The sequence below is a fragment of the Lutra lutra genome, chromosome 2 (assembly GCF_902655055.1).
Source record: "Lutra lutra chromosome 2, mLutLut1.2, whole genome shotgun sequence".
Classification (NCBI taxonomy): domain Eukaryota; kingdom Metazoa; phylum Chordata; class Mammalia; order Carnivora; family Mustelidae; genus Lutra; species Lutra lutra.
In genome coordinates, this window is record NC_062279.1 from 202,276,451 (window position 1) to 202,288,902 (window position 12,452).

Consider the following 12,452-nt stretch of genomic DNA (forward strand, 5'->3'; position numbering starts at 1 on the left):
AAACACTGGAAAAGAAAAATTGTTCTGACATTCGGTAAAAGCGGTAAGGAATACTTTATCCAAGACTGTAGCAGCGGGATCAAGGCGACTGCAATAGAAAAAATTGAACTCAACTCCAAACACAGCAAAGATGGCTGTGGATCTATATCCAATGAGCAGAGTAAGGGGATCAGTAGGTGGGATATTACTCTAAGAGGAAATTGATTATATTTCAAGTGTAGGAAGACTCTTGCTAAACTAGCTTACCAGGATTCTTGCTGAAGGCAGGCCAGATATCAAGGGTAGGACAAGAGAACCTGATCAGATATTGGGGAGGAGGTCCTCCATAAACTGACTTAGCAGCATTCTTTGCTAAAACTGGGTTCAGCAGGCCTAGTCAAGAAGACGACTCAGGAGTCTGACTGAAGTCCAGTCAAGAAGGAAGCCTTTGTCAACACATAACGGAGATAAAGTTGGTTCGTTGGTACCATGACTTCATTTATGGATATTTGGGGTGAGTAAAAGGTAGACATCAAAAAGATGACAGCCAGACGGGGCGCCTGGGTAGCTCAGTGGGTTAAAGCCTCTGCCTTCAGTTCAGGTCATGATCCCAGGGTCCTGGGATCAATTTCCGCATCGGGCTCTCTGCTCATCGGGGAGCCTGCTTCCTCCTCCCTCTGCCTGCCTCTCTGCCTACTTATGATCTCTGTCAAATAAATAAATACAATCTTAAAAAAAAAAAAGATGACAGCCATGCAGCAGGGATTTGGAGAAGTAACTTTTCTTCTCCTGCAAGTCTCTATAAAAAGAATGAAGGGGGATTGAACAATAATACAAAGATATGGAGGTGAGAATGGGTTTGGCAAGCATATATGAAAGCGAGACTCAGACTGAAATGAACGGTGTGTGTTGGACAGTGGTGGAAATCCAGCTGGATAAGTAAGAAGAGATAGATTTAGAGCGTGCCTAGATAATTGAAGGCCACATTTGGTGAATTAGGAGAATTGCTGTTAGAGCCTAGAAGATATTATCATTGATTAACACGAGAAAGTTACAAAAGGGAGCTGATTTTGGAGAAGAGATTATGTTCAGTTTAACAGTGTCACATGATGACAAAATACATAAAGTGTTGGTATAACATCAGTCTGGGAAGAGACTAGTGATGAAAATTTAGGACTCAGTACCATGTACTAACCACTAAATCCCTGACCTTGTTGGCCATTCTACACACCCTGGGCCTCTACTCTTGCTCAGTAGCAATGGCTGTCCTTAAGAGAGCACCCAGCATGTGCTAAATGCTTTACTTTTTGTGTTGTTATGGACAATCTACATTTGATAGATGAGGAAATTCACCCTTGTGGTTATTAAAAAGCCTTAGCCAGGGCCAGATGGATAGTGGACGTGGAGTTAGAATTCAAAACAAGGTCTGGGATGATGTGAGTCAGAGCTCACTCTTGTCATTACAGCACGCTGCCTCCCTCACTGCCTCCCTGACCTAGAATCCTTTCTCTTCTTACATACCTACACCTTCCTTGTTATTCCAGGTTCCCTCCATGAAAACTGCCACAAGAATTTGACGAAGTTCCACCCCTGAACTCTCACAGCCATTTGGGCACATCCGTGGCCCTTCTCAGTTCCTACCAAGTTCTGTAGTTATGTATGTGCTTTCCTTAACTCCCTTCAGTACCTTGAGGGCAGAGTCCATGCGTGATTTGTCTCTTTGTCTTCCTAACACCACATCCAGCCCAGGGCCCTGGATGTGGCAGGCATTCGATATTGACTGAAGGAATGGCAACTGCATACATGAGAATTACAGAATAAGTTGAGAGAGAGAGAGAGAGCAATGGACCGATGATCATTTCCTGCCATTGTCTAGCAATGGATTTTTGTTGAGTTACTGAAAGAGTAAGAAAGAAGGCAAAGAAAGAAAAGGAGGGCAGAGGGGTGGGTGGGGGGTAGGGGGAGGGAAGACACTGTCAGAGATGCTTATGATCAGAGGAGAGAGATGAGTAAATTAGAAAAACAGAAAAAGTGGCAGAAGGGAAGATAGTGGAGGATTCTTAGCCTTCTTTCCCCTTTTTCCAACATGCTCCAATGTGTCTCAAGAAAGAAGGTATCAGTAAGGCCACCTTGCAATGCCCATTCCCCCATTCTTCAGGATTGGGTAAGGGCCTTTTTGTGAGAGGACTGAAGAAATGAAGGCAGGGGATTCTCTTAAAGAGTGTGTAAGTGGGATCCATTAGTAGGAGTCCCAGAGGAAAGACGTGTGTGAGCTGACTAGAGCGATTTTCTGGTATGTCTTCTGGAAAGTGGTAGGTGAGTTTCTGTGTTATGTGGCCTAATTTCACCAGAGTGGGGAAACATCAGGAAAGAACAGAGGCCATTCCTCTCAGCCCATATGTGAGTGAAAGCCACAGTTGATTTAATATTTAGATTCTTAGGATAGAGGTAATTTATTTAAAGTTTGATTTTAGGAGATCCTTCAGAGAATTCCTCAGATCCGTATATGGATTTCTACTAGAGAACAGAGCTGGGGAAGTAAAAGGGACATAAGATCTGGAATCCAAATACAGATTTAAGTCCTGACTATAGGGGATTTGGTACGTCACTCTTTTGAGCCTCTATTCCTCAGTTTTCATATGCCTTGATAGAAATAAGACCTCTTGTTTATTTCTTCGTTGACTCAAGTTGGATTCATTAGGTATATATCATATGTTAGGCGCTGGATTCGTTGGGGCCAGAATTACTAAAGAAATGATGGAGATGTGCAATGAAGTCTTTGGCAAAATGCAAAGCATTATGCAAACTCCACTTAACCATTAATAACCAAGATGGCTGTTGTACTATGTCCCAGCCTTACAGATAAAGATATTCAGAATTAGTCATAGTATCTCCCTTCAACAGCTGCAATGATCATAATAGTTTATTTAATCTTTTGCAAAGTTTTTCTTCTTAAATTCACAGCAGTGGTGCGGAGGATGTTATTTGATTTATAATTCAAATAATATTTGCCTGGGAAAAATATTATCCAGAAATTGTTTTAATAATGAACAGTTAAAAAAAAGACCTACAAAAGTAGAAATACAAAATGTAGGCACATTTGAAGTAAGCCAAGTGTTGTATATTCTTTTAACTTTAAAATGATGACTCTTGTGGTGATTGCCCAACTTATAATGAGTTCAACAAGCTCATTCTTGTGTGATTTCTGAAGCCAAATTCATATTTCAATAGTGAAAGAGATCCTTTCTGGTAAACCAAATTTGCTAGATGGACACAATGCAAATGATAACCTATCTTGACTTAAACAGGTTTTCAAGGTCCAGAAAATATGAGCAATTGAAATTCCTGGTAGAAAGACATGCCACCTCAGTAAAACATATTTATATAGGTTCTTTATAATAATCTGGGGCAAGTGAAAATTTATGGGAACCTCCTACACTCACAAAATCTAATAGCAATCATCACATCTTGGCCTTTAAAACGGTATTTTAGTAATCATAACTAGATTAACAGAAACATTTGAATGTCGTGTTAAATTTAGAACTTTCCATTCATTTGACAGACCAAACTTAACTATTTTAATTTTATCTTAGTGGAAATGACATCATCATCATCACCACCATCATCATCACCACCATCATCATCATCATTATCATTTTGGTACCTCACTGGTTCTCTCTAGCCAAAGCCCTTTAGCACAGATTGAAGCACGGTAGCTCTAAGGAAATTGGGAGCCCATTCCATTTCATCAGAAAAATCTTAAATGGCAGAATCACATAAAGGCAAACGTTACGCTCTTCAAAATAATTATTTTCACAGAACTTGTAGTAGCAACACAAAGTAGCAAACAATTACAGTGGAATATGAAACCTCTGCTTTTACCCAAATTTCATTTTCTCCCCTGCTTCTAAATTCCAAGATATCTTGATTTGCTTGCAGTCTGTACTGAGAGGTGGCGTAATTGACAGCAGTTTCAGGGATGTTTGAGTTACTGCCTGGTGATGCTGTTTCCTGGTTTGCAAATATCAGAGCTCTCCTGGGTTGGAATCCTATGTAGGTCATTAGCAACTTTGGAGCTGGTACCAGTCTGTTCCCAGCAATGGGGCCTTTCCCGGATTTCGATTCTTTTTTGTTGTTTTAAGTACTTTTAAATACACGATTATGCCCACAGGTAACAAGAAACCAGTGTTTCAAAAGAAAACCTGATCACATTGCTAGATAACGCAGGTATCCTAAACAAGTGTGCTAGCGCCTGGAGGGCTCTACCTGCGGCTGCTGCCAGGAGTACATATTTTTTTGATTGGTAAGAACTGGCAGATGACGCTTCATGAAATATAAATGCAAGAAAGGCTCCGGAGAGCACAATAAAAACCTTCCACCGTCAGTCTCGGAGGATAAGAAAGATACTGTTACCAGCAGCAGGAAATGGCCTTCGGAATCTCAATATCAGTCTATCTCTTATTCAAAGGTAGGTAGTTCCTTTTCGTCTTGTTAATTTTGTGTCTGTGTAAAATATGCATAGAATTTGTTTTCTCTGAATTAACGAGCAGTTGGCTTTTAACCTTCGTTCTTCATGACAAAGGACAGAGCAAGAAATCTGTGAATTAATTTTCTTATGTAAAGCTGGTTGGGTTCCTAACAGATCGTTACAACCCCTTTTTTGAGACCTGTATGCTTGCTTTATACAACAAGAGCAGTTGATACATTTTAACTACTATGTCCTAGCAGCCTTGTGATTGAATTAGTAACCCACATATCTACTTTCTTGTAAAAATAAATGTATTTCTATTTTCTGTAATTAAAAGGTAATCCCTGGAATAGGTATGGATGAGAAACAGTCAGGAAACTGCCCCGGTCAGGTTTTGGATTTCAAATGTAAATGAATTAAAATAGAACACAAGTGGGAATAAGTAGACTAAGAAGAATTTTGGATCCGTGACTTGCACCTAATTTTCAATCTGTTGCTTGCACATAGAAGGAGCTCACCTGCTAAAGATGCCTTTCCCCCCCTCCTTCATATAGCAATGACAGCCTTGACCGCAGAGGCAGCCGTGTCGGGAACACCCCCAATCACAACCCAGCAAAGTAACTGGACAGTTAACAAAACGGAAGGTATTTTCTTCACACTTGTGTATTTTAAGTGCCTTTTTTTTTTTATTTTAACCTTTTGAGAGATACTTGGATTGTGATCAAAGCAACATTGGAAATTTTGAAATATATATTTTATTATTAGATAATCGACTCTTTTAGCAAGATGTTGTTAAATGGAAGTGACAGTCCATGTGCCCGCAAAGAATTGCCTTTATAAAAGGGGCAAGCAAAGTGGATGAGAGACACAGAAATCGTTTTCAGTTACAGTCCTGAATGTGAAACATGCCACATTTTCTGTCAATAACCCACGCGTGTCCCAAGGCGGTTTGTCCCCATCTTGGCATTCTTTTTTTTTTAATATTTTATTTATTTATTTGACAGAGAGAGATCACAAGTAGGCAGAGAGGCAGGCAGAGAGAGAGGAGGAAGCAGGCTCCCCGCTAAGCAGAGAGCCCGATGCGGGGCTCCATCCCAGGACCCTGAGATCATGACCTGAGCCGAAGGCAGAGGCTTAACCCACTGAGCCACCCAGGTGCCCCCCATTTTGGCATTCTTGATGTCTGCTGTTTTGATACAGTCTTTTCATCTGTGACCATGACTTTGCAGCCAAAGAAACGATGACAAGATGAAGCCTTAATCCATCTTCGGAAAGATCTTTTTTCTTGTTTTGTTTTGGGGGGATTTTGTTGTTGTTTTAGCATATGCTATACTTCCAAACCATTTATACCCAATTTTGGTTGTTGGTGGTGATGACATATCAAAACCATGACTATTGTTATTAGAATAGCTTCTGGCTGCTGTTGTGCATCATTATTTTTTAAGCCTGTTTGAACTCTCACAGGTGAACTTGGTAAACCTGTGACTTGCCAAGACCTGTGTACCCGGTAGTTACAATCCTCACACAAATCACTACTGCCTCTTGTGAAGACAGGTAATAAGACATAGGACAGAGAAAACACCATATTTTGCTCTCAGAGCCAGGCAAATAGAAGATCAGTCAGATGTTTTGTTTCTGAATATGAAGGCAAGTAATATTTAAACATTCTACATTTCACCAGTGATTTTAAATTAAAAAAAAATTCACTTAAAATATTTTGCCCATGTGAGTTTTGAATAACTACCTGCTTGCAAAAGAAAATCTGTGTGAGCTTTAGAATAATTTTTAGCCAAACTTCTTCATGTCTTCTGAGCCTTTGAGCCAAGAGGAAAGATCTTCACTGGGGGATAATACTTTAGAAAATTTAAGAACAGTTTCCCCTCAATGACTGGCTTCGTAAAAGTGCACCCAGTACCACCTTTTTACTTCCTTAATAGTGAAAGTCTTCCAAGTTACAGAGAATAATAATAGAAAACAGGGGACTGAATGTATCATCTCTACAGTTTTCTTTTGTTTTCTTGATGGAGAACTTCAGTTTTTCTGTTTTGAATTTAATTTAAAAATCTGCATCCAATATCTTAGGAAATTTTTTGTAAACTTGTACCTAATATTCTTCTCCTTAGGGGAAAGATGAGGCTCTCTAGTACACTCTTTCTTTCAAGATGTTTTCTTTCAGTTCTCACATTATCTAGCAAATCCTGGTTCAGGCTTGGCTAATTCAACTGATTTAGTCTTGAAGCAGGAAGAACCAAATACGGTGTACAATGGGAAATTCTTACTGGCTTAGAGTTAATTATTAAAATGAGACTCTAGTCTCATTGATTTAGTCTTGAAGCAGGAAGAACCAAATACGGTGTACAATGGGAAATTCTTACTGGCTTAGAGTTAATTATTAAAATGAGACTCTAGATTCACAATATCGCATTCAACAAAATGAAGGTGAATCTTAAGGCAATATTGTATGCTCTCAGCCAAAATGAAGTTATCTTATTGGTGGCTTAGTACGTAAAATTCAGTGTTTTAAATATAAGAAAAATATGCCTTTTTATATCTTTTTTCCCCTAAAAATAAATAAGTAGGATTCTGTACATCTACTTAGCTAGCAAGGCAAATATGGTGTCACATGATAACTAAAAATGGGGAAATAATTTTCATAACAAGACAAAACGGAATGTCACCAATTCTGCTTGGGACAAGTTTAAGAATCAGCAATTAGATTTTTACCAAAGAGGGCTCAATTACACGGCTTTACCCAAGTACCATCCCCACTGCATAGGCCCCAAGGATAGCATAGGTATATGTCTTCAGTCCATCAGAGAACAAGGAATAAGCATCCTGAAATGTATACATTTTGCCACAAGACAGTTTCCCAAAGGAAAGCTTCCTTCAGAGATTCTAGACACTTGACCATGGAAGTTTTGCCAGATGTCATTTGCACAGTGTTAGAAGTCAAAACCCAAATTTTCTCATTCTGTCTATCTCAAAGGTTTTCTCTATTTTCTCAGAATGTCTCTTAACAAGTAAAATTTCCAATTAATATTCAAAGGTGTTGTTTCAACTGTGTGAAGCTTGAGCTGTAACTTGTTTCTGGCTTCTTGTATAGGTCATGAAAATTCCTCTTCTGAAATCAGGCACAGGGCTCCCTTTACAAGTCCTTTCTCAATTGATAGTCCACAGAAGAGGAAGCGGGGAATTCTCATCTTCTCAACTTCATTATCTCCATAAATCCCGATTCCCTATGCTGACTTCTCAGGTGTGAATGGGAGAAATAAGAAAGGAGAATCAAGGCTAAAATGAGAATCAATGCTGCCACCTTTAGGCAAACTTGTATCTCTACCATATTATGTAGAAGGAACAGAACAATCATCCATCCACCTCCAGCCCCTAATTAGTGATACGTCTAAATGATATTAACCTAGAGTCTGTGACTATAACCTGCCGACGGAACCAGTCAGTAGTTTAAAAGGCAGAGCACCCAAAGAATATTCTTAAATTTAAAACTCTCTTTACATACGTGTAACAAAACTCTCTTTACATACGTGTAACAAATCTACTATAAGAGTGTGACCCACTTCATCTGTTAATGTTGTATGTCCTTTTCCTAGTTGACAACACAGAAGGACCCATAGCCTTGAAGTTCTCACATCCTTGCCTGGAAGACCACAATAGTTACTGCATCAATGGTGTTTGCGCATTCCACCATGAGCTGGAGAAAGCCATCTGCACGTAATTGCAAAGAACTTTCCAAGTCCTAGAGATGGGAGGAGATGAATTTATGTTTGACACGTTTCTATGCGGTTCACATAGTACATTTCCACACACCTGTTTCTTATCTAGTAAAAAGGGTACATCATCCGGACATGAATCACTGTATTTGAATATCTAAGGAGTCTTTTTCTAAACTACCTAACCCTCATTACTCAAAAATAGGGTCCCCACATTAGCAGCTTCTCTGTAACCAGGGAGCTTGTTACAAATGCAGAAGCTTAGGCTCCACCTCAAAACTACTGAATCCAAATGTGCATTTAAGCAACATGCAAGGATGATCCTGGATTTTCATGGGATTGATTACAGGATAAGATGAAATAGATGGTAGCAAACACTCTTGAGGAATATAAAGTTCTAGAGCAATTAAGTACTATTTTTATGATCATTGGTTTGCTAGGCATTCTCCTGTGAAAGAGTAGATTAATAGTTTTCTAGATCAACTCATGCAAGCAGACTACCTTTCCCTTCTACCCGTGAGGGAAGTTACATTAATATGGGGCCTTAATGAATTTACTATTTTGAAATACCTAGCTTCCTCAATTCATTTACAGTTGGCTTTCATTTGGCATTTTTCTCTTTAATTTACATTACTTATTTTCTGTTGAAATTTTTATTCTTTGAAATTGGTAATTTCTACCACTATGGGTTTTTAAATTATGAATTCTTTTCTTTTTTTTAAAGGTGTTTTACTGGTTATACTGGAGAAAGGTGTGAGCACTTGACCTTAACTTCATACGCTGTGGATTCTTATGAAAAATACATTGCAATTGGGATTGGCGTTGGATTATTGTTAAGTGGTTTTCTTGCTATTTTTTACTGCTACATAAGAAAGAGGTAGGAAAAAAATGAAAATGTGAAGTCGCTGGGCACTGGTTCACTTGATGAATATTTATTGAGCCCCTAGAATATACCAAGCACTGACATGTGTAATTTCCTACATATTTGTTTTGATGCTTTTCCTTATAAACACAGACAAGCAGTAAAAATTAGAATTGCTCCAATCTACAGTTTCCCTTCATCCTCATCTGTCTGCCCACATCAAAATTGGTGAACACCACGAGAGTAGAGAGTGTAACTTGTTCGCGGTTGTATATTCAGTGTTTATTACTGAGCCTGGCACATAGTGGACACTCAGCAAATATTTGTTGAATGAACAAACCAAGAAATTAATATTAAATGAATGAAAATATATGGCCAACATGGGCCATTTTCTTTTTAGACTTCAGGTAAGGGTTTATTCGGAAGATTTTGTCGACTGCTAAAAGCCTAAGAAAATAAGCTTGATCTACACATACAAATTCCTTCTGTTATCCACACTGGTAATTTTTTCTTAAATCCATGTTACTAGGATAAAGGCAAGAAGTAATGGGAGATACTTTAAAGAGAAAAGTGCAAATACATTTCCTTGGCTGTACTCTATTGACGAAGTTGCCATTTTTAAAAATGACCAACACTGACTGTACAAAATAAAAGTTTGTTTGCTTAATAATTGTATCTTAGAGAGAAGAACATCTATTACGTCGATTGTAGATCAATTGTTATAAAATCTGTTCTATCAACTGATGTTGTTGTATCAGTTGCCTAAGAGACCAAGAAAGGAAAGAGAAAAAAAAAAAAAAAGGAAGGAAAACCTTTTAGTGTTAACAAGACTGCTGTGTGAGGTCAGGTTCCTTAGCAGCGAAACCTAAGATGGGAATTCTTGTGCAAGTCACTGGCTGAGGGAGTGCTCTAAGGTGAACCCTGTAATGGACTAAGGAAAACTAGAGTGGAGGAAGAAGGTGAGCAAAGTGTAGACTTTGCGGAGGTCTAGCCTTGGCCCAATTCCATAGGGAGACCTAGAATATGAATGGTATGGCAGACGTCTCCCACTAGAGCGAGGAGTCTTGGTTTTAGTGCTCTGTGTCATCAAGCATGGGTGGCAGGCTGCTCCTGGTGGGAAACGGGCCAAGGGCTTGGAATCTGCCAGGAAGCTTCAGGCTAAGTGTTCTCTTGGCCAAGGGCGATCCTCTGGAGAAGGATGCAGCTGTGAGCCTGGGGTATGGGTCCACCCCATGGATTTGGGGTAGGGCACCAAGAGCATAGATGTCATTCTCCATTAACTATAGAAACAGCTGTCAAATTCACATGGAAACCAATGTTCTGTTTTAGGTGTCTAAAATTGAAATCACCTTACAACATCTGTTCCAGAGGAAGACCACTGTGAGGCCTTTGTCAGAAATGTTCATGAGGCATTTATAAAAATCAGTGGGCCCCAAATTGAAATCTTCAAACGGAACAACAAAACTTCCCAAGCTGACTAGACTGGAAAATAATGGAAGTTGAGATCATGATGAAATGAGAGAATAAATTTCAACGTTGGTTTTCGGCCTCTGCCATCGTTAGGGTGCCATGGGAGCCGAGTGAACAAGCTATGGTGACAGAAGTCAAGTTCATAGTCCTACTCTGGGTTGGTCGCTGTTGTTGTGTGGTTATTGTTCTTACTGCAGAAGGACCCAATGTCAGATGTGAAGTCCGTGGGAATCATTATCAACCTTGCAGCAAGCCAAGGCAAGGCCAAGCTTGGGTTCTTCATGTGCTTTGCTACCACCAGTATTTTGGATCACTGCTCTCTGGACCTGGTCCCAAACATGTTGCTTTCATGGTGTCTGAGAGAATGTGGTGTCAGCTGTCAGGATGAGGTCAGTGTTATGGCACCTCCAGGGACGCAAGCATGTGCCTGAAGCCTAAACCAGAGAAAAGATAATGGAGTGTCCAAGGCAAACACGAATCATAGCCCAGCTTAAGGCTATGTAGCCTTTATCTGTGAAATACGGAATAAGCTAAAGAGTTCTTGATGACTGAAAGCTGACTGGATATTGAGTCCTGAGTAGGTGAAACATTTCTGTTTCTGCATGGATTATAAAACTGTGTGCTGGACTCATTGGTCCCCTAATGCCTATGGTCATCACCTCTTCCTGTTGTTAGTGGAACTACCTGGTGACTATCCATTTTGACCGCAATTCTAGAATTCTACTAATAAAATTCGACCCTTGGCCCTGAAATAGAAACTGAAGAATTGGACATAGGAATCTTCTCACCAGCCAACAGCATGTGGAAACTTTCTTTACCATTTCTGAATACTTGATAGCAGATTTGCACATAGCGAGAGAAAAATGGAACAATGGCAAAACTACTTATTTGGGAGTTAGGGTCCTTCCTCTTTAATCCTGTTTCTTCCACGTAAGTCGAATAGTCTTGCTCAGGTCCTTTAATTTCTTTGGGCTTTGGTTTTATTTTCTACAAGGCCCTGACAACTTCAAAATTGGATAGTGGGTCAAGAGAAATTTTTCTGTATTTGTTCTGCAAGTGGGATTACTCTTAATCCCATCTCTACCCCCCGTACCCCCTCAAAAACCCGGACACACCACTGGATAGCATCTCAGGTGTATAGTTTAATGTGTGGTTTGTAGAATAATAAATTAAAATTTTGTTTTCCAAGGAAGTGAAACAGGAATTAAAGAATAATGATACCTACCAATTTTCTTTTGGATTCAATCTAAAACTATGGACTTTTTTTCTCCTTCATGACATAGATAAGCGAAACAGTTCTGATCACAAGATGGGTTAAAAGAGAATCAAACATGAACGTTCTTACAATGGTAACAAGACTTTAGCTTCTAATGACTTTCCGTTCACTTCTAAACAAAACCTCACATTCTGCTTTCCTTTGAGGAGAAGGTATTTCTCCAGCTTTGTTTTTCCTCCCTGAGGAATTTCATGCAGATGAATCGCGTGTCAGCACTTCCTGCTTGTCCTCGCAAACTATGCAAAGGTTACATCATACCAAAAAGTGGGGAGGAGAAGGATCCTCCCAGTGACTCCAGCGACCGCACCTAGAAAACTGTGCCCTTCCTGGGCATTTCAAAAAGGTGTTAAAAAGCTGGGGAGAATCCCGGAAGAAGCAATAAAGCTTAATTAAGGACTGCCTCTTGATGAAAGGAAAGAAGAATTAATGCTGGAGTCCGGGGAGGTGATAACCAAAAAAGTTATAAATATCTGGTTATAAATATTTCTAAATTGTAAACCCAATATAATTGAAATTAAATAAAACCAGGCAGAGAATTAAAATTTCCAGATTGCCAAACCAAAACAGAAACCAATAAGGAGTCAGATTTTTTTCACTGAGGAATGGGATAAGATCCCCTCCCCACCCCAGTGAGCTGGCAGAAATTTAAAGTGTGGTTTATGAGAAGCTAAC

At 39.4% G+C, this 12,452-nt stretch overlaps 1 protein-coding gene across 1 annotated transcript; it reads left to right on the plus strand.

Moving 5' to 3' along the window:
• Positions 1-4,266: 4,266 nt before the first annotated feature.
• On the plus strand, positions 4,267-10,475 carry EPGN (epithelial mitogen). The gene is made up of 5 exons (XM_047719992.1): positions 4,267-4,447; positions 5,002-5,091; positions 8,053-8,173; positions 8,897-9,049; positions 10,364-10,475. Exons 1-5 carry the CDS (start codon positions 4,405-4,407, stop codon positions 10,416-10,418), a joined length of 462 nt encoding a protein of 153 aa, XP_047575948.1. The 5' UTR covers positions 4,267-4,404; the 3' UTR covers positions 10,419-10,475.
• The last annotated feature ends 1,977 nt before the right edge of the window (positions 10,476-12,452 follow it).

Coding starts and splice junctions, on each gene's coding strand:
- EPGN (XM_047719992.1), top strand. CDS start 4,405: ATGGCCTTCGGAATCTCAATATCAGTCTATCTCTTATTCAAAG. Junction 5,092..8,052: donor GACAGTTAACAAAACGGAAG/GTATTTTCTTCA, acceptor TCCTTTTCCTAG/TTGACAACACAGAAGGACCC. Junction 9,050..10,363: donor TACTGCTACATAAGAAAGAG/GTAGGAAAAAAA, acceptor GTTCTGTTTTAG/GTGTCTAAAATTGAAATCAC.